Source organism: Marmota monax, unplaced genomic scaffold (genome assembly GCF_021218885.2).
Source record: "Marmota monax isolate L192 unplaced genomic scaffold, Marmota_monax_Labrador192_F-V1.1 WCK01_AAM20220418_F8-fsc00023, whole genome shotgun sequence".
NCBI lineage: Eukaryota > Metazoa > Chordata > Mammalia > Rodentia > Sciuridae > Marmota > Marmota monax.
This window is the reverse complement of record NW_026692907.1, coordinates 15421644-15446686: the sequence shown is the minus strand read 5'-3', so window position 1 is coordinate 15446686 and position 25043 is coordinate 15421644. Positions and strand designations below refer to the sequence as shown.

The window sequence follows — 25043 nt, the reverse complement described above, 5'->3', positions numbered from 1 at the left end:
TCATCAGTGGATTAATCTACTGATGGATTAATTTGCTGACATTATTAAGAGATGATGGAAACTATAGAAGGTGGGCCTAGTTGGAGGAAGTAGCTCAGTGGGGACATGCCCTGGAAGGTTGTATCTTGTTCCTGGTGCTTGCATCCCACCCCCACTCCTACCCATGCCATGAGGTAAGCAGCTCTGCTATATGGCCTATAGCAATGGATCCAGTTGGCCATGGATCGGAAACCTCTGACCCAAGAGCCAAAATAACTCTTTCCTTCTCTAAGCTGTTTTTCTCAGGTATTTTGTCATGGTAACAAAGAAAAATGACTCACAGAAAAGTTTCTAAATTTCTCTATTTCTTTCTCTGTGTGTATGTGTGCTAATGCATAGCAGATTACTCTTTGAAGGGAATTGATTTGGTTTTCAGATATTCCCCATGCGCCTAGACCTAATCCTAATTAATAATTTTCAATAAACACTGTCAAATTATGGCAATAGTGATGAATAACATCATCTGTTATAGTTAATCACTCATTCAACACACATTTATCTAACACCAACTATATTCCAAGTACATCTTTATACACTGGGGCTACAAAAAAAAATACAGATGAAGTTGCAATTCTCATGAAGTACACATTCTGGTGAAACAAATATGTATAAGATACTCTGAGATGGTAAATGTTCTGAAGAAAAATAAGGCCAAATAAAGGTGCTAGAAAGTTCTGGGGGTAAGGGTGTGGATTTCTATATTTAGGGAGAAGAGGTAAGGCCCGTTTGAGAAAGTGATATTAGATCAGTAAAGGAACAAACACTGTGGCTCTTGGGAGGAAGGGCATTTTAGGTAATAGGCAAAGGCCCTCTTTAAGTGTCCCACCTTATGCCTTGAACATAGCCCTTGCTGCTCTACCACTGCAATTTATTATTAAAATGGACATGTTTCTTTCTCTTCCTCTCTTCCTGCTCCTCCCTAATCTCTGCCTCACCCAATCTCAGGGGAAACAGGATTATTACCTTTCTTCCCCATCATAGACAGAGTTATCTGTCCCTGAGTACACACTCACTTTAGGAATGAAATTATCCAGACTTTGGGGATAGCACTAGAAGATCTCAGAAATGAATATCTCCCAAATTAACAAGTGAATCACAACTCCAACAGAGAACACAGGGAATGTAGCCTTTAAGTCACCTGTTTAAAAGCCTCTAATTTCTGCTAATGGGCAGAATCACCGTCTTTGGGACAGGAGTCCCCTGTTTCTCCTTTGCTAGCAAAGCAATAAACTTTCTTTTTCCTTTTTTCTCAAAACTATATCTTCATTATTGGATTGGCACTGGGGACAAGGACAGAGCTTTCCGCAACACCGTGAGGCAGGACCTTTGCTTGGCCTGCTCAAGGAATACCAAAGAGGTCAATGAGGTTTCAGATGGAGGGAGCCGGAAAGGGATTAGACATGAGAACAAAGAGTTCTCCAGGAAGGAGGTATTTAAAAGGCATGTAGAGACAAGGAAGTATTCTGGCTTTGATTTCTGAAATGAGATGTTCCAAGCAGAAGGGTGATAAGATCTTAGATGCCTATAAAAAAGATTATCTACTTGTGAATAAGGTGTTACCAGCCTTTGTCTTCTACTGCCTGGATGACCTAACTGAATTTCTATCCCACCCTAACTCTGCCCTCTTTGAGGACAGCATGCCTGAAGGCCAGTTCCGCTTCTGGTGGGCTGGCCAAAACTGGTTGGATCTAAGATGGCTGCCAAAGTGACCCCTTGACAATCTATTATTATAATAATAAAATACATGAATAGTCCTCCACCCTATTAACCGTCTCTGTTCTTCATTTATTTTACCCTGTTGATATAACCCCCTGGCCATGAGCAGGGAGAAGTTGATTTTCAAGTTTAAATTCCACTTCTCCATTCTTGACCAAGAATAAAAGTCTCTTTCACTGCTCAGTGGTTCTCAGTCTTCTCATTGACTCCACTTTTCCTCGAAAGAAAAAGAATGCAGTCTTTGGGCTCAAAAATCAATAACAAAGGAACTACATGGGACAAGGCAGAGAATAAGGAACCAGTTAGGAAGCTCCTGGATTGACTGGGTGACAGGTGACATGGCTTGGCCTAGGACGGCAGTACAGTGGTGAGAAGATGTCAGATATCTACAAGGTAGATCCACAAGATTACGGTGCTCAATTGGATGAAAGGCAAGATAGAAATCCAGGAGGACTCCAATCATTTTTATATGAATAATGCTAAGGATAGACATGTGGTTTACTAAGATGGAATCAGCAAATCTGGGGAGAGGAAACTGGCATCTGGTTTAGAAAATGATAACTTTGTAATAATACCTTTTGGATGCTAAAAGAGATGTTAAGATATATAGCAGCTGTAGCCCAGGAGAGATATTTGGACTGGACATATAAATTGGGGAGTTTTATGCCATAAATTTGGATGAGATATTTAAAGTAATGGATGTAGGTAAAGATAATAGGAGGTCCTAGGGCAGAGCTCTGGGTCTTTTATTACTTTACTGGAAATGAAGAGAAATCAGAAAAAAAGAGAATGAGAAAAAGCACCCAGCAAGAAGAAGCAAAAGGGAGCAGGTGCTATGAAAGCCAAAAGAAGGTGAAGAGCCAAGGTAGTGCTCCTGATAGATGAGATAAGGGTGTGAATATACCATCGGATTTGGCAATGCAGAAACCCTAGTGACTTAAAAAAGTTTTTTTTTTTTTTTTTAGTTGTAGATTGACACAGTATTTATTTATGTGGTGCTGAGGATCAAACCCAGAGTCTCATGTGTGCTAAGCAAGTGCTCTACCACTAAGCCACGACTCCAGCCCTGACCTTAGCAACTTTGATAAGAGCTATTTCAGTGGAGTGGTGAATGAAGGTGAGAAAGGACCAAAGAAAGAATGAGAGAGGACAAAATGGAGACAGTAGAGACAGCTCTTTGGAGGATTGCTGTCATAAAAGGAAGCAGAGAAATAGTATGGTGTTGGGGAGACATCTAGGGAATATTGCATTTTTCCAAAGAGTAGGTGTTGCAGATGCTCAAAAGCTGATGGGAATGACCCAGTAAAGACAGAGAAGGTAATGGTGCAGACAAAAGAGGAAAATGGTTGGAGCAATGTCCTCCAGTAGGCAGATCCAGTACACAAGTGGGGAGGAACCACAAGGGTGGTTTATCCAGAGTAACAGAACAAAAGATTAAGTCTGTGGGTACAGATGTCAGTGTGTACATAGATGAGGGAAGTTGTGGTATTTCTCATTGGTCTCATTTTCTCAGTAAAATAGGAAGCAAATCATCAATAGAGGTTAAAGAAGGGAAGATTCTCTGGCTTAGCTGGGGCTTGACTTGGCCAGTGAAATGTAGAAGACTAGTGTGCTGCTCTCTGGACCCAGTTGAGATTATTGGTTATAAAAAGGAACAAAGTTGTATTTGTCTACAGTCTCAGTTAGCTCTCTGGGCTCATAATTGGTGAGGAAATGGATTTTAAAATATGAACTGCTTATTGAATCCTGAAAGAATTACTGAAACCTAACACCACAGTCTTATAAATGTTTGGGATCATATCTAAGAATTCTGCTTGTTAGAAATAAATATGCGGAGAAGAAGATGTGGCAACTATAAGCAGCCCTTATGAACTGGTAGAGTAGGCAACTGAATTTAAGGGTCTAAAATGATATCCAATCTAAGCCAGGCATGGTGACACATGCTTGTAGTTCCAATGACTTGGAGGCTGAGGAAGGAGGATCACAAGTTCCAGGCCAGCCTCAGCAACTTGGCAAAACCCTGTCTCAAAATAAAAATAAAAAAGGTTGGGAATGTAGCTTAGTAGTTAAGCCCCAATTCCTGATACAAAAAAAAAAAAAAAAAAAAGAAAGAAAGAAAGAAAAAGTTAAAAATTAGAAAGTAAATAAAATGGCATCTAATCTAAAAATATTTGCCCTATTGGTCTTCCATGGTACCTGAAATTCCCCTATTGGTGGCCTTGTAAAAATGTATAAGCTTGTCAAGCACAGAGATGGTATGTATCTTTTTTTGTTTGTTTGTTTTGCTTTGTCTTTTGTTTTTGTCTCTAGAGTTTAACATGGTGCCAGGAAGACATGAAATATTAAATGAATATTTGCTAAACTGACTTGCATGGAACAGAATGGAGTGTTATCCATTCATTTCTGTGCAAAAAATATTTATCAAGTAGAAGACACTGCAGGAGACACTGCATGAATTCCTAAGATAAAGAAAGAGCACATGTACATGAAGCTGCTGAGGACAGTGGGAGAGCAGGAGGTAGACACCAATAAGCAAGTTTAATTTTTTTCTATCACCACCCCTGACTACTCAGCAAACTACAAGAGGAAGAGGAAGGTATGTGAATAGCCATGTGGCTGTGACTAGTGAAGACACCACAAAAAAGCTGGATGGTGGGGAGAAAGCTATTGAAGCCACATAGATATAATTCTTCTACTTAACACTTCAACCCAACACCAGGAGGCCCCATGGCCCCTGTGCTGCCAAAGAGGGATCCCCACCTGTATGCCACTGGTGAAACCAGTGTGTGGGCTGAGGTGACAGGTTTCTCTATGTGACCTTACTGGAACACAGAACCACACGAGTTGGAAGTGAAACCTTGCCAATACTGATCTCTCCCTACTTGCCCAAGTGGAAAATACCCCAGCACCCCAGGATCTGGGAGGGCCTTTGACCTGATACTGTACCAACTACCTTAACCACAACATTCATTCTAAGTCAATTTTTTCCTTGAGAGAAAAGATCTTCTTGGTAGTTTGCTAGTGAAATTGACTTTTTCTTTCTCTAGTTGCTTTCAACTCATGAGTTTGTTTTTCATTAATTGGAAGATGAATAGATATGTGTTTCCTTTTCTGATTTGTCTGTGCTTACAGGAACTCGTGCTTTGAATATGCTGGAGGAAAATATTCATTCTTATGATAATTTTTCCCATTCTTTAAATTATGATAAAATCTCATTAATCTGGACTCCATCAATTCAAAATTTGGTTAGGTTTGTCAGAGTTCAGTTACAGTTTACAGGTTGCACATGCCTTACCCAAAATGCTTAGAACTGGAAGTATTGAATTTGTGATTTTTTCATATTTTAGAATATTTGTGTATGTATGTATGTATATATATATATATATGATATCTTGGCTAAGGGACCCAAGTCTAAACATGAAATTCATTTATATTTCATAAAACTTTTATGTATACAGCTGAAGATAATTTTATACAATTTAAAAAAATGATTTTGTACATGAAACAAATTTTCAAATTTTCATGATGTGGAATTTCCCACATGAGATATTATGTTGGGAAGTTGAAAGTTTCAGATTTTGGAGCATTTCAGACTTTTGATTTTCAAATTAGAAATGTTCAACCTGTATTATTGAATTTATAGAAAGACAGTGGAATAGATAATTTTAAAAATACATATGACTTTTTCTTATTCTTATTTAACTAGACAGTGAAGGGGAAATGTAAGAAATGTTTATTTCTACTTATCAGGTAGATGAAATTACTCTACAAATATATATTGAGAGCTGGGGATGTGGCTCAAGCGGTAGCGCGCTCGCCTGGCATGTGTGCGGCGCTGGGTTTGATCCTCAGCACCACATACAAATAAAGATGTTGTGTCTGCCGAAAACTAAAAAATAAATATTAAAAAATTCTCTCTCTCTCTCTTTAAAAAAATTATATATATATAGCACTTACTAGGTATCAGTCTCTGTTCTAACTTAGTTGATACGGTAATAATTCTCGTCCTCACTGGGCTTATATTCTAGTTTGGATGAATGAGTATATTAACTATTGACATATATACAATAACTAGAAATTAGTCTTTCTTATTAGAGCACATTCAACATATTTCTAGATTTTCCAAAAGTAATATTCCTTGAAAATAGTGTAAATAAGACTGTTGTTTATAATATCCTATGAATAATTATTTTATGGCTTTACAGTAATCTTTCTCTCTCCCATATTAGTTGCGTTTGATATGAGAACAAATCATACTAGCCTAGGGAATTAGCCTTGCCTGTCACCATGATATTGCTGTGGTCTGATATTGGTGACACCCCTCACCAAATTCATATGCTGAAATTTTCCAATGAAATACTATTAAGAGGTTGGATCTTTAGAAGATGATTAAGTCATGAGGGCTCCATACTTATGAATGATTTTAGTGTCCTTACAGAAGGAGTTTGAACAGAGTTTCCTTACCCCTTCTGCCATGTGAGGATATATAGAAGACACTGTCTATAAGGAATGAGCCCTTGCCAAATACCAACTCTACTGGTGCCTCGATCTTGGACTTAGTGGCCTCTAGAACTATAAGCAATAAATTTTTGTGTTTTTTAAATATAAATTATAAAATCTAAGATATTTTGTGATAGAAACATAAATGGAGTAGGATACCCCTTTTGTTGTTTCTAAGCATTTTTAATATACAAACCATCTCTTATAATTTGCTTTTTTGTAAGATTTATATTATTAATTACCCTTATTTTATAGGATGCTGAGACTCAGCAAGGCTAAATAACTTATCCAAGATCCCACAGCTAGAGAGCATGGCGATACTGTTGGATAGCAGAACTGAACTCCATTTGTAATGCCCTTTAACCAGTTTCCATCCAAATAGAGTAGACAGACATAAGGCATCTTACTGGCCAACACCATGTAGGTAAAAGTTCGTGAGAGGATGTCCTTTTCCCTTTGCTACTTTTCCTGCTTGGAACTTGAATGAGAAAACTAGAGATGCAGCATCTAAAGATTAAAGCTGACACACTAAAGATTATAGAGTAGAAAGATGGAAAGAGTTTGGGGCCTTGGAGTGTAACTGAATTGCCATGCTAACTCTGTACTATATACCACTGTGACCTGATATAAATAAGGCCCTGTGATAAGGTCCTGTGTATTTAAGTGACTGCACACTATATTTTGGATCTGGAATATCTCAGCTAGTGGTGCTACTAGGAGGTGGTGGAAGCTTTAAGAAAAGCAACCCAGTGGGGGGTCTTCAAATCTCTTAGGGCGTGGCCTTAAAGGTCTTCAGATCTCAGAGGGAATGGACTTAAAGGGGATAGTAGGGCTCTAGTCACCTTTCTCATCCTATCTCTTTCTCCTTCTGGTAACAAGGTAAGCAGTTTTACTCTGTCATATGCTTCCACTATGATATGCTGCTGCCTCAGGACAGGCCTAGAGCCACAGGGTTAATTGGTCATGGTCAGAAACCTCTGAAACTGTGAGCCCAAATAAACTTTTCTCCTTACAAGTTGATTATATCAAGATTTGTTGCAGAAATTGAAAGCTAACTAATGCACTGCACTGGGGTTTTATGATATTTGCATCATAAAAGATACCTAAACTAGAAATAAAATATAAAACTCTAACTGGTGCTCTTTCCCATGGTTATTTTTTTAACACATTCTCTTTTATAAATCTATACTTCATACACTTTTTGAGTGACTTTTTGAGTCTGAAACAGCCTCAGTACTCATAACTACTACAGGTATTCTTTATAAAATAGATGTGTCCTTCAAAAGCCATGGGCAAATAATTTAAACACATATAATTTTGAAGCATTAAAGGATCTCAAAGAAATACATAATTAATAGTCATAAAACACTCAGAGACTATTTCAATAAATTAGGTGGTGATTAACAAGTTTTAAATTTTGTCTAATGAATATATTTTCTCAAGTTGTGATATGTCTCTCACAAATTTACAATGCAATTCTACTGTCAGGAACTGGAGAAGGCAGGTGAGTGGGGTTTGCCAAAATATTAGCCTGTTATGGTTTGGATATGAGGTGTCTCCCCAAAAATCTCCTTTGTTAATAATGTTCAGAGGTGAAATGATTAAATTATAGGAGCTCTGATCTAATCAGTGATTTATCCATTTGATAAATTAATAATTTGAAAGGACTACAATACTGGGTGGTAACTGTAAGCAGGTGGGGTGTGGCAAAAGGAAGTAGATTTCTGGGACTGTGCCCTTGGGGATTATATCTTGTTCCTCTGGCTCCTCCTTTCCCGGCCTCCATGAGCTGAAAAGCTATTCCCAGCCAGGTCCTTCTGCCATGGGGTCCAGAGTTGGCCTACCTTCGACTGAAACCTTTGAGAGGATGAGCCTAAAATAAACCTTTCATCCTCTAAGCATTTTTTTTTTTTGTAGTTGTAGATAAGACAGCATGCTTTTATTTTGTTCATTTTTATGTGGTGCTGAGGATCGAACTCAGTGCCTCACCCATGAGAGGCAAGTGCTCTGCCACTGAGCTACAGCCTCAGCCCCCTAAGCTGTTCTTGACAGGCATTTTGGTCACGGTGACAAAAAGTTGACTAACCCATAACCTGTACCTAATAGGATGACAATAACCAATAAGACAATAACAAGCATTGGCAAAGGCATGGAGATTTTGGAACACACTCCCCCCCATACATTGTTAGTGGGGAGGTAAAATATTGCAGCTCCTTTAGAAAACATTCTGGAAGTTCCCCTAACAGTTAATATATACGCACAGAAATTGTATGCCTCAGTATATGCCCAAGAGAAATGAAAACATACGTTTGTATAAATGTTAATAGAATGTTATTCACGTAGCCAGAATGTGGAAATAATCCAATGCTCATCAACTAATGAATGGATAAACATAATGTGACAAAACTCTAGAATGGAACATTATTCAGCTGTAAAAGGATTGAAGTACTGACACGTGCTGCTCATGGATGAACCTTGAAAACACTGTGATAAGTGAAGAAGCCAGTCACTAAAGACCATCTACTGTAGGATTCCTTTCACATGAAGTATCCAGAGTAGACAAATCCACAGAAACAAACAAAACAAAACAAAATAGTAGTTGCCAGGTGCTGGGAGGGTTGTGGAGAAATAAGAAGTGACTGCTAATGGGCATGGGGTTTCTTTTTGGCATGATGAAAATGTTCTAAAATCAATTGTGGTGACAGTTGCACAACTCTAGGAATTTGCTAAAGTTGATGAACCCAGCCTAATTCCATCTTAAGATTGGGAGCCATCTTGTCACAAAGTCATGAAAAGTTACTATTTTACTATAAATTACTGCAATTTCTAAACTCGCTTGGAATACCTGCCCATGCCTTGAACTCACCCATGCCTGGCTTTCCCTAACCAGATAACAACCCTCTCTGAAACCTTAGAAGCACCTCAGAAATTCCGGTTTGGGGATCTAAATTTACTCTCTACCTTGAAATGCTGAACCATTTAGATCATTAACCTACTATCTGCCTTTGTATTATACTTTTCAAAATCCTGTTATCTGTAAGTTCTCAAGGCACCCCCCTTTTGTAACTTTTTGTGCTATAAAACCATGCTCCTAGAGAACTGGGGTAATGTTCTCTAACCCAAGGATTTCGGGAGAGATAGTCCCGGCCAGAATTACAAGCTTGCTTTAATTTGATTTAAAATTGGAGTCCATGGTCTTTTCTTTGCATTGTGATATAACAAAAATCATTAAATAGTATACTTAAAATAAGGTGGATTGTGTGGTAGGTGAATTATACTTAATATATTATATCTTATTATTATATCTTATATTATATCTTATATAAGATAGAAGATAGAGAAAGAGAGCAAAATGGAAGGAAGGAAGAACAAGAAGATCAGGAAGTCCGTGAGTGTTGAGGGTCAGACTGAGGCAAGTGAGATACATCCGGTTTCCAGAAAACAGTAAAAGTCCTCAAGTTACCAAGCTTTCTCTGTTAATCTGCTATTACCTAGCTTTTCTGTGAGCTTAAAGTATGGGGTTTGCCCTCAGACACCTCTCATTTTCACATTTCTAAAATTAACTTGGTAATGAGACTCTAGTTTTCTTGTCCTCCTGACCTCTTTGCATCTCAGAGCGATTGCTTTGCATTAAAGCAAGATACAGGTTAAGTATCAGACTGTAGAGCCAGAAAGACACCTGTTAGAATTCCAGCTCCCCTACTTCTTAGCCAAATGACTTTGGAGGGGCAATGTCTACTCTCCAAACTACTTAAAAAATGAGAACAAGAGTTTCCGCACAAGGCAGAGCTGAGAATTGAAGACACAAACATGGAGTATAGTACTTAGCACATTGTATGTTATCCATCACTCTGTCTACTTCTGATCTCAGGGTTTCATGGTTTCTTTGACATCTGACCATCCTGTTTAGCCCCCCCGCTCAGAATAAAAAGCAGGAGCTTCCTGCCCATGGCAAACAGTTGGTAATCCCAGGCTTAGTAATGTATTTATACAATCTATCCAGGTTTTACCCAGAATTTCTTGAAGAGGTGTTCCTTTTTATTTTTCATTTAGTTAAAATTATTCTGAGTACCTATCAGGAGAGAGACATACACACAGAGAGAGAATAAGATTACAAGGTTATTCTCTTCTCTAATGGTGAGACCTGGTAGCATCTCTAAAATATGTCCTTGATATGGTCTCCCACATCCTTTGAGCAGAAACACGCTAAGACAGGAAGGAGGCCATCAGGTGGCCCAGTTTCAATTCCCATTTGCCCCTCTCTGTGGCTGCCTGGGTCTGGACATATCACCTAACTTCTCTAAGTCTCAGTACCTTGTCTATAAAAGTGGGAAAAATAATTGTATGTACCTCACAAAGTTGTATAGGGGATTAAATGAGGTCATGGATATAAAGCTCCTGGCCCCAGTGCTTGGCACACAGTAAGGGTCCAGTAAGTCCTTTAAAAAATAAGTAGCTCATGAAAAGTTGAGGATTACTAATACTTTGAATTCACTACAGAAGGCATTGCTTCTTTAAAAATAAATAAATAAAACAAGAAACATGGTTAAGGTTACCAACTTCTCCCCAGTTTGCCCACAACTTTCCAAGTTTTAAAACTGAAAGTCCTATGCTCTGGACACCCCTAAGAAAAACTGATTGGCCTACACTGACACTAAATTCATATTTGGGGGTTACTACTGAGGTAGGATAGAAGATATAAGGATAGGTAGAACAGAGACAAACAGAGAAGGAACGAGAGACTGTCGTTTAAATCTAAAAACTCTACAAAGGTCCTCACCTTCACTCCCAGGCCTGTTTTTCCTCCAGGCCAGAATACTTAAAAAGTCCAATAAATCTTAGAGTATTCTAAGTCCAGTTAATTAGTGCTAATGTGTCTTGTTAGCTTGCAAGATATATTTTTAGACTAAAAGAAGCCTAGAGAAAGATGCTGTTAAAAACCCATGATAAGGGTACGTCCAAGCGCTCTTAACTAAATCATGTCAACCTAAAGATTCTGAGAAGAAACAGACCACCATACCCAGCTCTGTGCTCCATGATCTAGAGAGTCAAGCCCATTAAGCTGACTCCACCCCAGTACTACGCATGCTTACCATTTACAAAGTTTCCTCTAAAAAAGGAAGCCTGAGACCACAAAAGCACATCGGAACCCCAAGTGCCCGTAGTCCCTCTCCCCTTGAGCACGCATCCTGCTCTATTGCTTGTTTCCCTGAACAAATCTCTGCTTGTGCCTCTTTTCCTGAAAATTTGTGTCTCTATGTCCTGAAATTTCCTTCTGCAATGTGTATCAAGAACCTGCAGGGGCTGAGTTGACATTCCCTTTCTTTGGGGGGGAACTCTTTGGAATTCCCCTGGGTAGTGTCTCAGTACTAGTTGGCCCAGTTTTTGTCGTGGGGACAAAAACATCTGTGAATCTAGTGCCAACTATGAACATGGCCTCGTGTACATACTTTAAAAGCCAAATGCCATTTATATAATTAGAACAAACTCACGCATTAGGTTCTACTTGAATCCCATGTTGAAGAATCAGTACTGGGTGCAGGGATGCATACCTGTAATTCCAGCAGCTCAGAGGCTGAGGCAGGAGGATTATGAGTTCAAAGCCAGCCTTAGCAACTTAGTGAGGCCCTAAGCAACTCAGTGAGACCTGTCTCTAAATAAAATACAAAATAGGGCTGAAGTCAGTGGTTGAGTGTCCCGGGGTTTAAGTCCCAGTACCAAAAAAAAAAAAAAGAAAAAAAAAATCAGCAAATTTGAGAACTGAGTAAATTGTCCTAATCCTAAAAGGAGAATGGGGCTAGGATTGAAGCCAATTTAAAGCTGTACTGAGCTATACCATTAGGTGCTATCTACCAGTTATCTACCAATGAATAAAAAGGATAGAAAAGTCATAGAACACACTGCCCCACAGAAATATTAAAATATGAATGGCTCAGGACAGGTGTTGTTAGTTTCTTTGATCATAATTAGGAAGATGGGGATAATCAGAGCATATGTTTAATGTTTGAAGTTGATTTCTTGAATCTCTGCTGCAGGCAGAACGCAGGTTGAATGGAGTGGAACTGCACATGTGAACCCCCTCAGAAGGAACCTACCTCTTCAAGTACACCACGTATTTGGTGTCTATGTAGGTGAGCTTCCCAGTATTCCATGTACAAGTCATGTTGCCTGAATATTCATAAATGACACAGGTGACCTCCTTGGGAGCATCTGGTGGATCTGCAACAAAATGTATCACTTAGGAGCATCCACAAGAAACATAAAGTTCTTTGCAAAGTAGTTAGCTGATGAACTGTCTGTTTTATTTTGGAAACTGGGCCAGCCAGCACTGAGCTCCTCTCTGCTCCTCATTTCATCCACCTCACCTTGCAATCCACTCCGCCATCAAACATTGCTTCTCTTCTTCCTGTACTATGTTCCCCGCTCCTTTGGCAATACCAACAAGGTCAAGTTCACCCCAATCCTTGTCCACTAAAAAAAGTCTTCTCCCAAATTCTATATTCCTTCAGTTACCACTATATCTGTCTCCTCCTCTTCACAGCAAAACATCTGAAAACAGCCCATTATTCTTCATCTCCCATTTACTCTTGAGCCCCAAATAATCAGGACTCAGCTCACACAATTCTATTAAAATCACTGTTGCCAAGGTCAATAATGACTCTATTCCCCAAATTCCATTCTCTCTTGTCAGTTGTTATTGAACTTGACCTATGCAGCCCTTGACATTGTGGTCATTCCCTCCTTGAAACCTCTGTTCTTAGGCTCTTGTGGAAGGGTTCTTTGCAATTTTTTTTTCCTGCTACTTAAGCAGATTATCTCCTCCTCTGGGACATATTCCCCCACTTGCTTTAAAAGTTCAGTGTTCATATCATGGCATACTACTGAGCTATAAGAGGAAGAAAATTTCAACACATGATACAACATGGATGAAACTTGAAGACATAACACTAATAAAATAAAAAGAAATGAAGAATTGCCTTATGATTCCACTTACATGAGAGATCTAGAAGAGCAAACTATTAGAAACAAGAAGCAGAATGGAGGTGTCCAGGGGCTGGGGTAGGGAGAACGGGGAGCTACTGTATAATGGAGGAAGAGTTTCAGTTTGCAAGAAGAGGGTTCTGAAGAGAGTGGGGTAATGGTTGCAAAACAATGTGAATGTATTTCATGTCTCAAAACCTTGACCTAGGCTGGCTAATATGAGAATGCCCTTGGAAATGAGCACATGACTCTAGGGATCAATCAGAATTCTCCAAGGGCCTTTTTTTTTTTTTAAGCCATTATAAAAGAGGTGCTTAAACATGCTAAAAATGTACATTTATGCTATGTGAATTTTGCCACCAAGACCACATCAAAAAGAGTTTTTAAATAGTTCAGTATTCACAGATCTCACCCCCTCCCACCTCTCTCTCCCTCACACTCTCCATTCCCCTTACATTCACCTCTATCCAGCTTTCCTCCCAGTGGCCTTAAAATTGCTGTGTGAGTAGCAGGTGAGCTGAGCTGCTGGTGGCCATCTTGTCTTAGTGGACAGTCCTTTAGCTGCCTTAAGTCTGCTTAAGAATGAAGCAACAAGGGAAAAACTAAACCCAAGGGGTGAGAAAAAACGCCAGTTCTGATGACACCTTTTCAGCCCTTCAGCCCACTGAAGCCTATAAATTTCCAACAACTACAGAATGGCATTTGGAATTTTCAGTTATATCATCCAATAATAAGTAACCAAGATCAAGTTTTTTAAAAAAAAGTATGGAAATATTGAGTGCTAATCATATACCCACTTTTCAAGTATGGCTTTCAGTTTGTGGCTACATGGGAAATACCGCCTGGGGGTATACGATTACCCAGAGAGCACAAGACAAATGGAAGATTGAGGGAATCATAAAAAATAAAGATAGAGACATATACACTTGAAGTTATATCCAAAGATTTAAATACAAATGTACTCTTTCATTTTACCTGCAAGCCAACTACCAAGAATGTTACTTATAAGGTAATAAAAATATATAAATTCTATCCTCATTGCAAATCAAAACACTAATAGATATCTTTTAGATCTATCCAACTGGCAAGGATTTTGAAATATGTAAATACACAGTGTTGGGATGGACTCAGGGAAATCTTCTAATGCTCTTCTAGTGAGAGTACAAATTGGTACAATCTTTATGGAGGGCACTTCACATATCACAATCTTTAAAAGTGGAAATAATATCTAGGGAATGCACTTTTAATGAATTATTCACCGATATATAAAAACATTTGGTTAAAAAAAATGCCCCTAAAGTATTGGAAACTACCTTAATACTCCAACACAGGGTTAAATAAGCTATAGTATACTCCTAAAAATACATCCAAAAATAATGATGTAAATGACAATTTAAGGATTGAACCTTTGGGAGACATTAGAAATATATTGATTAAGTGATTGAAACAGAAAGATAGGCAACCCATAATCAGTCAGAAAAAGGGTCTAAGAGAAGAAAAGGAGGAAGAGAGAATTGAGAAATTAAGCTTCTTACCCCAGTTATTCCTAGCCACGAGGACAGTTTCTTAACAGCTCTAGACATTACCTACCTCCAAAAGTACTTCCTCTTGCTCCAACAGACCCCACCCCCACACTTGTGCTGATTAAAGCTTAGAAATCACTTTTCTCCAAATTTGCTGAAGAAGACAAAATAGAAAAAGAGTTGATTGGCCCCTCTGTCCAAAATCCTATGTCCCACCGATCACCTACAGGGACAGATCAAGCCCATAAAAACAGATAACAGACACCATGGGCACCCCTCCCTTTTCAGGAGCTCTGCTTTCTCTTACTCTAATACATCCTGTACTTTGCTCTCACCCTTGTGTCCGTGGATTTCATTCTTCAAATTCACAAGACAAAGAACCCACCTGAAATTCAACTTCTGTGTTACACACCATATGATAAAGTAAGAAAGCATGTTGCAAAATAGTTCAGTATAGTGATTTCATTTGAAAGAGAAAAAGACTGAAACTCAAAAAACATGTTCCAAATCATTAAAGAGAGATTATGTTATTGGTAAAATTATGGGATTATGGAGATGATCAGTATTTCTGTTTTTGCTAGTCTAAATTTTTTTAACTTTCTATATGAATGCAATTGATGTTACAGTTTTAAAAAACTGTTAGGAGCATACCAAAGTACTTCAAAACATTCAGGTGAGTTGTAACATTGAATTACAGTGAGGAGAAATTGGGTTCCAAGTAGGGTAACTAAATCTTTCCATTCTTTTTGAGCTTTAAAGGAAGTAAGTATGGAAACATAACTTATTCTTAACATTGCTTGCAGTGTGATTCCTTGTTGATTACAATAATTTCCTCTGCTTTCAGATACAGAATGTCATTGATTGGGCAATCACAAAAGACAAATGTCAATTTTGTGGACTATGTGTCTCCCCAGCATTCTATATGAAGAGAATGCTCAGGATTATAAATGCCCAGTGGTTAATTAACTTTGCAAAAGACAACTCTACACATATAAAAATAAGCACAGCTTTTGATAATATGAAACGACATACAGACAGCCTGTGAGTATGGTTATGAGAGTCACATCTGCTGATTGCTAAATCTTATTGCCAGGTTATTCAATAACCAAGAATACAGATCTGCTGTTCAACCAGATTCTAGAGAATATCCTGAAATATACAAGGAGATGGCCTAAATGCTCTTTCCAATTAATCCCACCTGTTCTCTATTATCTGGACAGTCACTGATCACCAACCAGAATTCTTATTCATTCAGAGCCTAGCCAAAGATCCTTTCTTTTTGAAAGCAGGGTCTCTGATTTCCCTCTTTGCATTTCTAGCATTGAGCACATTTTAAAGCATAGAAAGCACGCAGTGAAGTTTATTCTATGAAGTGTATGACTTGATTAATAAAATGTCAATGAAAGCCATTAAAATGAAGAGGTCTGGGGGTGACAGAGCACTTGCCTAACATGCAGAGGTCCCTGGGTTCCATGCCCAGCACAGCTAAAAAAAGAAAAAGAAAAAGAAAAGTACCCTGCAATTCCTTATTCAAGGAGGGCACAGGCCAGGCCTGATGTGCAGTAATGATTCATACCTAATAGTAATGTTAAACATGAATATTCCAGGTTTTTTATTGGGTAAAAATGAGCTTTCTTTGTCCATAACAAGAAGTAAAAGTGACAATCTCAGTCAAAGATGCCTAAAATTTTAAATAAATGATTAAGTGGAGACGACTGTATATGGTTTGGTATTTTTAAATGAAAAGACATCTCATTAACTTTTTAATCCTATGATTGGTGTGGCTCTGTTAGAACAAAGTTTCCATAATATGTGTGCATTTCATCACAGATAAGAATCTAAGTGTTTAAGATCATGGCTTATGATGGAAATTGTGATAGTTTGTATTTCACAAATTATACACTAGAGAAACTTTTAAATATATGTGGATGTCCTTTCAAGGAAAGCAATGACTCACTTGTCTTCTATCTTTTATGGTTTGTCTTCATTCAAAAAAGGTGCATTATATCATTTTGTTCAAAACAGTAATGATAAATTGACATAGTAAAGCTCCCAGGACGAATATCCTGTGTTCAAATAGTTTAGTGAAAGCAACGTGATTTCTAGAATGCCACAAAACCCTCAAAAGCCTTATTCTGACCTACTTAAATAGGAAGTTTTGTTTGCTAAGAATGCAGAGCCTAAGAGCACATTCAGCTTAAATCCGGGGCCTTTTGTAAATTCTTACCTGGTAGTTGTGCTTTCGTGCTCATAACCAGAGATCTATGTAAGGAGCTATAACCCCCCAGTGAAATGAATGGAAAGAGTGATGTCCTCTCTCTAAAGAGCCATCAGCAGAGAATGAAAGTGTAGAAACAGGTCATCGGGAAGGGAGGCCTTCTCTGACCTGAAACAGTGCCCAGGGTTTGGGGCAGAGGCCCCTTAGCCAAGACTCGTGGGGCAATTAAGAGAATGTGTCACACAAACTGCCCACACAGGAATGGGGGTGCTAAATAAAATTTGTAAGAGGCCCTTGTTTTGGATTAAGCTCCCACACAAAGCCTCAGCAAACCAAACCAAAATGGAGTGACCTTGTGCTAAGTGCCACACAATCCAACTGAAACTTTAAGGCATCAGGCCAACCCCCTAGCGATCAGTTTTTTTCCTGAAAACAGAAGACTCACAGTAACCAATCTGAAAAGGCCCAGTCAACCTGATCAAGCAGGACAGGAAGTTCCCTGCACTTTAACCTTTATGAGGAAAGTAATCTGAAGTAATATGATAGTAACCAACCCCGTGCCTTTTTTGTTCTGCTTTCTTGTTCCCACTTTATAAAAAATCAATTGTTTTGTCACACCCAGTGGAGCACCTTTCTATTTTATAGAATGAGCTCCTGCTCCGTTTCATGAATCACAAAAGCCAATTAGATCTAAAAAAAACTGTATTTGTTGAAATTTTGTCTTTTAACAGAGGTGACACTTGTTTACATCCATTTTTCCCCCTCTAGCCTGAACTAACAACCAACTCTTTCCCATACTGTGGAAGTTGCTTTCTTGTCCTCTGAAGAAATTGTACACCTCGTACACCTGCCCCGCAAAGGATAGATAGTGAAGTATTGAAGCATTGAGGGTTGATTATGTTTCCTGAGGATGTGGACAAGCTAAAGAGATTTCATACCTCAGATAAAGTATCTGCCTGTGGTTTAATTTCCACAATTTAGGGCAAACTTCACACGTGCGAGGCATTAGTTTAAGGCATATATTTACCATCTTCATTATTTGATTCCAAAACTTCCCTTCCTCAATTCTTCTGCATGTTTTCCCATAGTTCTCATTTGAGAAGCAGGCAAGATCGCTGCCCAGAGTTAAGCAGCTCAATGGCCTCATTACAGAATGAAGAAACCTCCTGCTTTTCGGGCAGCTGCAGTGGAGGCCATATTGGTACTCTGCAATGACCTCACGTGGAGGCCACTGGTCTGGATCTTGTTAGCTGAGGAGCGAGCAGAGGGTAGGAGGAAGCAAGAACTCAGATCTGATTCTCAAAAGCATGGAGGATAGGAACATGGTAAAACCCCCAAAGCCCTTATCTTTCACTGACAATGGGCAACATTCTCTATAGAGAACGTCTGGATTAAAACACTGCTGATCTGATGTATCCTTCATAATAGTAGAACCAAGAACAAAGTATTATATAATTATATAAGTCAGCTCATCTTACTGCAGTAACTTCAAAACTTTTAGAATACTATGAACACAACTTAAATTGGCATATATTTTTCAGATTAACTTGACTAAATTTTTTCTTAGTAATTACAGCAACAAACAGTGATTCACGATAGGGGTAATGGGATTAGAAGCAGGGGGTTGTATGAGCTTCTACCTACATTTTGTCAAAAAAGACATATTTTTGCTGGGCATGGTGGTATAATCCCAGCTGCTCAGGAGGCAGAGGCAGAAGTATCTCGAGTTCAAAGCCAGCCTCAGCAACTGCGAGGCACTAACCGACTTACTGAGACCCTGTCTCTAAATAAAATACAAAATAGGGGGCTGGGATTGTGGGCTCAGTGGTAGAGCGTTCACCTAGCACATGCAAGGCCCTAGGTTCGATCCTCAGCACCACATAAAATAAATAGATAAATAAAGGTATTGTGTCCAACTACAAGTAAAAAATAAATATTAAAAAAAATTTCAAAATAGGGCTGGGGATGTGGCTCAGTGGGTGAGTGCCCCTGAGTTCAATTTCTAGTATCCCCCACCCCAAGACACATTTTTAAGGATTTAGGCACTGGTGTTTACTGTAAATTTTATAATATGCATTTAAGTAAATTATTGAAATTTAGTAATTAACCCAGCTAGTAAAATTAGCTTCATTTTACAGACAAGCAACTTAAGTTCATATGGTTAAGCAAATTGCCCAACGTTACACAGATAGTAAGGAATATGATGATAACACAAAACTAGTTTGTGAATCTTGGTCTCAGAATATCTGAATGATATCTTCTTAAAATATCTGAATGATATCTTCTTCAAGGGTAATGATGTTAGTTTGGAAATGAATGAAAAGCATAAGTGAGAAAAAGAAACGGGCAACATTTTAAATCTGAGGCACTAACTTTCACATATGCCCTGTCTGGCCAGGCTGGAGGTGAAAATCATTGTGTTTTGAATGCTTTCTCAATATTTTAAAATTTGGAGAGTTTGTATTAAACATTCATATTTTTGCCTTCCTTTGGAGAGTCAAAAGATCTGGGCATACTGGACCCCTATGAAGGCTGGATCTGAGCAAGGGTTGTACCCAGTCCACAGGCCGTCTTCTCCGCACAGATCCCACCAGCATCCTTAACTTACAGTTCACTAACCTGACCCTGGAGATGTTTGCATTAGAAGTTCCTGTATTAAGCCCAACTAAGAGATGAACTATGTCAATTTGCCTGTTTTCAGATAAGCCTAGCAATTACCAGTGCATTATTAGACTAATTTGGGTTTGTTTTGTGAATGTGCCCCAAAACTTACACCCAGAAAAAACATCTTCTCCACATATCAGTGTCTCTTGAACACGTCCAGGACATTCAGCAGTGCAGTATATAGATGCATGTGGGTCCAGAAAGTTTTTGTACCAAAGCCGAGCTCTTGTGTTATTAATCCTTGTGATTTGAAATCTTTCTTTTATGCCATTTTTATAAAAATTAAGTCTCCTTGGTTGGCAGTTCTTAATGGCTGCTTGGCAATATATAGAGATATTTACACCCATCTTAACAACCGTGGCTGGCTCTACCCAGAGGTGGCCAGAGCAGCGTATATTTGTAATTCCTGAAAACAAACAGATAAAATAATAAATTAGCTGCACAAGAAATATTACAACAAGAGACCCAGAAGAATATGCTATTGCACTTTAAATTTATTTTTCCCTAGTTAAGTGATTTCTATTGGAAAATACTTTTGTCAGTTAGTTTATTCCCTGTGCTCCTGTTGGTGCTCAGCAGCATGACATAAGACTACAGCTAGTCCTTTGGCTTCTCTATAAAGAGCAAATCAAATGAGCTCCCCTGTTTTATCATGGAAAACTGAGGCATTTTGAAGCTATGTCACATTTTAAAAATATATTTTAGTTGTAGATGGACAAAAATACCTTTATTTTATTTTGTTTTTTATTTTTATGTGGTGCTGGGAGCAAACCCAGTGCCTCACGCATGCTAGGCGAGTGCTCTACCACAGAGTCACAACCCCGGCCCCAAAGCTGTATCACTTTTTAAAAGTAAGATTAAAATAAACACTGGGCACTACAGAATCTGAACCCCATTCTAAAGCTACTCAACCAATCTCTTGTTCTTTTTATAGATAAAAGCTATTTTTTTATCAGCAAATTATGAATATGATGATTAAAACCATATTCTTGCAAATGATAAAAATTCAGTGCTTAATAACCACATAACACTTATTTTTAATTTAATAATATGGAAAATGTTCACAATATATTGTTAAATTAAAAAGAAGGTTGCAAAACAACATATTTAATATAGACTCAATGTTAAAAATAAGTAAATAAATGTGTGAATTAAAGAGAAACGCACTAATATATTAACAACAATAACCTGATTTTTTTTCATCTTAAAATTATATATATCTGCATCTTAAAAATTACATAATGGACATATGACTTTTGTAACCAAAACTAAGTAAGGTCATTGGTTTGGGGTGTAACTCAGTGGTAGAACACTTGCCTAGCATGCTCAAGGCCTGGACAGATCCCTAGCGCCACACACACACACACACACACACACACACACACACAAAGAGTAAGGTAGTTTTTATAGAGTCAAATGACAATGAAATGCAATATTAATGAAATGAAATTCATATCAAGAAAAACATAACAGAGATTCTGTGAAATTTATTATAGGCTTTTCCTGAAATACCTGCATTAAAATATCTTTAAATCTTGTCAAAAGAGTGATAATTAAAGGTCAGTGTTTGATTTTAAAAGACCTTTATCCTTAGAACACAAAACTTAAAGAATGAACTTGTTATATAATATAAATGTAGTTGACTATTTCCATTTGTGTAATAAATATTTACATACACATTATAAATATTTAAATGTTGAAGTAGTGAGAAAAAATAATTCTGTCATCAGGGCCAGGCACAGTGGCGCACTCCTGTAATCGAATTGGCTCGGGAGGCAGAGGCAAGAGGATAACGAGTTCAAAGCCAGCCTCAGCAATTTAGTGAGGTGCTAAGCAACTCAGTGAGACCCTGACTTTAATACAATACAAAATAGGGCTGGGGATATGGCTCAGTAGTTGAGTGCCCCTGAGTTCAATCCCCGGTATCCCACCTCCCACCAAAAAAATTCTTTCTCAATAGGGAATTGAAACCAAAGACATGCAGAAGAAGTTTTAAGGAAATATCTGACTACCTTAAGTAAATTTAAAAATTCAAGTTTAGACAACAGCACCTTAAAGAAATGTGTTCATAGTACCATGAAACCATGTTGAGAATACATTAAAAATGTCAGAACTCTTAAAAATTTCAGATTTAGCCAGATGCCCTCATTTTCATAAAATTGTAGAAAGAAAAACCCCAGAAACACAGGACCACTGGGTTTCACAACATTCAGGAGTGAATTAGTAAATCAATGGTTTTTCAGAATATGGGGAAAAAAGCCAGGCATAGTGGCGTACAAGTTCCATATTTTAAAATGACCAATGGTTGCTAGGCTCAGTGGCGTGCACACACACCTGTAATCCCAGCGGCTCGGGAGGCTGAGGCAGGAGGATCACAAGTTCAAAGCCAGCCTCAGCAAAAGCGAGGAGATAAGCCATTCAGTGAAACTCGGTCTCTAAATAAAATACAAAATAGGGCTGGGGATGTGGCTCAGTGGTCAGGTACCCCTGAATTCAATCCCCAGTACCCTCTCCCCAAAAAAGGACAGAATATGGAAGGAAAAAAAAAAGAATCCAGTGATCCACAGAAGTCAACATTGATTGGATAAGCTATACAAAAATGTCAATTTTTCTTTTAAATAAGGTTATTAGAGAAATTAATAACATTTAAGTGGAAATCAGAAAATTGTTCTCTATGTTCTTTACTTATCACTTGAGTGTATAAAAAGAAGTCCTACTTCTTGTTTGCCTATTTCAAGAAGCTGAGAAAGAGCAGGTGTTGTATCTTCTCCAAATCTTCTAAGATAGCTGTCCATCTGACTCTGGAAGTGTCTCATGTCATCCTGCTGGGTGAGTGGGGGGATCTAGTTCTGTTGATGGGGTTACATCTATAGCTCCAACATAATTGTGTCCTAACCTATAGTTGAGGTCATACTTTGAATAATCGGGTCAGCAAAACTTCATTCAAGGCCAAGAACTCTGCCTTTGTGTTGTCACGCAGTAACTAAATCCTTGCCACTTGCCCAAGACATTATTATTCCTAAGAGAAACTTCCAAGTGCCAATTGTTGCCCTGCTGAACTTCTGAAGATCCCCTTCTTGGATTCCTCAAGATCACTCATGCCTGTCTCATAGGACTATGGTCTCCTGAAGAAGACCAGAAGTTTGTGTGGATTAGGAGACAGGAATAATAATAGCACACAGAGGGACTGCATGGGTTTTGTGAGGAATGAAAGACTACCACAAGAGCTGGACACAAAGTGACCATCAATAAATGGTTCATAGAGTTGAATTAAATTCGAACACTTGATTGGTCATATAACAGTTATAATAAAATAATATATTAGAATTGAAAAATAGAATATGCCCACTCACATAATAACCTCCTATTTAACATCACAGGCTGTTCATTAGGGACATTTAGGAATGAAATCCTGCACTTGGAGGAAGGTTAGACCACTTTTATTTTGTTCCATATTCATTTTATGTATATATAATTTTCCTAATTTGATAATTTTCATATTCTTCAAAGTGTCTGGCAGAATGACTGAAAATAACAATCACTCGATAACTTATTTGTTGAACAAAAGATGTGCCAAATACTGTACCTCCATGGCACCAGCTGAAGAGCAGGTGGAGAGCTATTACTATGTCCAATTGAACTGTGACCTGATTCATGCCCGAAAGCAGGAAAAAGACGTTTTCCTCTCTCTGGAAAAAAAAAATAGACATGAAAAATGTTTAAGTTGTAATATTTAAATGAAATAAGAAAGCTTTACATTTTCCTAACAACTATTGTCCTTCATAGGAATCTTTGATAGGAAATAAAAGGAGGAATGGAGGGAGGTAGGAAAGAGTGGGAGGAAGGGAAGGAAGAAACAGGGCAAATACATGTTATATACGGTATGTGAGGAGCACTGTAATAGGTAGAGGAGTAAAGCCAAAGGGTGGAATTTGATGCCCTTCGAAAATCACTACGAATTATCTTAGAAGGACCTTTGACTCTTATTAAAAGACAGTTCCTCCTAATCTAGTCACTCATCAGACAGTTCTTTCTGCTCTAATTTCTGATGATGAATTCTTCTCCTGACTGGAGTTAGGCACCTACCATGCTCTAGAAATGTCAGTCTTTGATGAGCACAACTTGGGAAAAATTTTAAAAAATCTCAGAACTCCCAAAGAAAAAGGATACAAAATAAAGAAAAATGAAATGAGCCAAAGGCAGACATGCCTGCCACCAGTTAAACTAACAGAGCTTTCCATCTGCGGAACTCAAAAGAAACAAGTTATGGAAAAACCAGACTGCCATTAGTTCACAGCCCGAGTTATATTATCCAGTTGAAATAAGTGGATAATTTAGTTACTTAAAATGCAACATTATTCAGTGATTATGTTTTTATCTGTTTTGAGAAACTTGAGTCTTAACACGTGAAATAGTAACTTCAAAGCACAATTCATGGCTCATGAAAAAACGTAAAATATCTGATAACATATTTAAGAACAAGCATTCTTACTGCTTAGGAATATAGATATCTCTTTCATAATATGTTAGCAATAGAGCTTTTCTTGATAAATAATAGGCAACAGAAGACCTAAAGATTTCTGGTTAGAAGTTAACTACTCACCTAATAGATTATTTGAATATTAATAATTAAAAAGTGATGTGATATTAAAAAACATTACAGAATCAGCTTAACATGGGAATTTATAAAAGAAAGTATCTTCTGTGTGTTTCCAGAAGGAAATAGAACTACCTTTAAGCTTTTGGAGGATTCGTGTGTCTTCACCTCTCAACCTGCATGAAGCACATACTTCCACTTCAGAGCTGGCCTGCTGCTCTCCTTGGCTGTGCGAGTCTTCTTGCCCCAGCGCCTGCCTGTCAATGATCACTTCAAACGTTCAGCTATGAGGCAAATGGAAAAGTCAGCAGAGCCCTGACCTACATTTCTGATTCTTGAAGAGGAACTCAAGCTGTCCATTTTGAAATGACTGGCTCGCATGTCACTATTTGGGAAAACCCAGATTACTGAAAACGAACTGCTTTGTCAGTACTTTTTTTCTCAACTTGATTTAAAATTGTCTCATCTAAGAAGTAGAACAAATATACATGCTTAATTTGTCAAAATTATTGACATTGTCATTATGATACTTGGTTTTAATTTGTAATGAGCATTGATATTAATTATAAAATTTTCTTTATAAAATTTTTCTAGCTTGGAGGTAAAATTGACAAATAAGATTCTATATTTTATAGTGTACAAAATGATTCAATATACATACATTCAGGGAAAGAATTGCCACAACTAAGTTAATTAACACATATATCACCTTATTTAGTTAGCTTTTGATACATACACAAACCTTAAGTATACATTTCAGAATTGTTAACTAGAGTCACCATGCTATGTATTAGATCCCCTTGGG

The 25043-nt window shown here is 38.0% G+C and overlaps 1 protein-coding gene across 2 annotated transcripts in view; it reads right to left on the bottom strand.

Moving 5' to 3' along the window:
- Il23r (interleukin 23 receptor) overlaps positions 1–24528 on the bottom strand; it is a 71391-nt gene extending 46863 nt beyond the window's left edge. For both annotated transcript variants that reach the window (XM_046451144.2, XM_046451145.2), the window contains exons 1-4: positions 24374–24528; positions 23228–23330; positions 19751–20047; positions 12351–12474 (exon numbers count right to left, since the gene is read on the bottom strand). In XM_046451144.2, the coding sequence (XP_046307100.1) occupies positions 12351–12474; positions 19751–20047; positions 23228–23297 (491 nt within the window). In that variant the 5' untranslated portion in view covers positions 23298–23330; positions 24374–24528. The remainder of the gene's footprint in view (positions 1–12350; positions 12475–19750; positions 20048–23227; positions 23331–24373) is intronic.
- Positions 24529–25043: the final 515 nt, after the last annotated feature.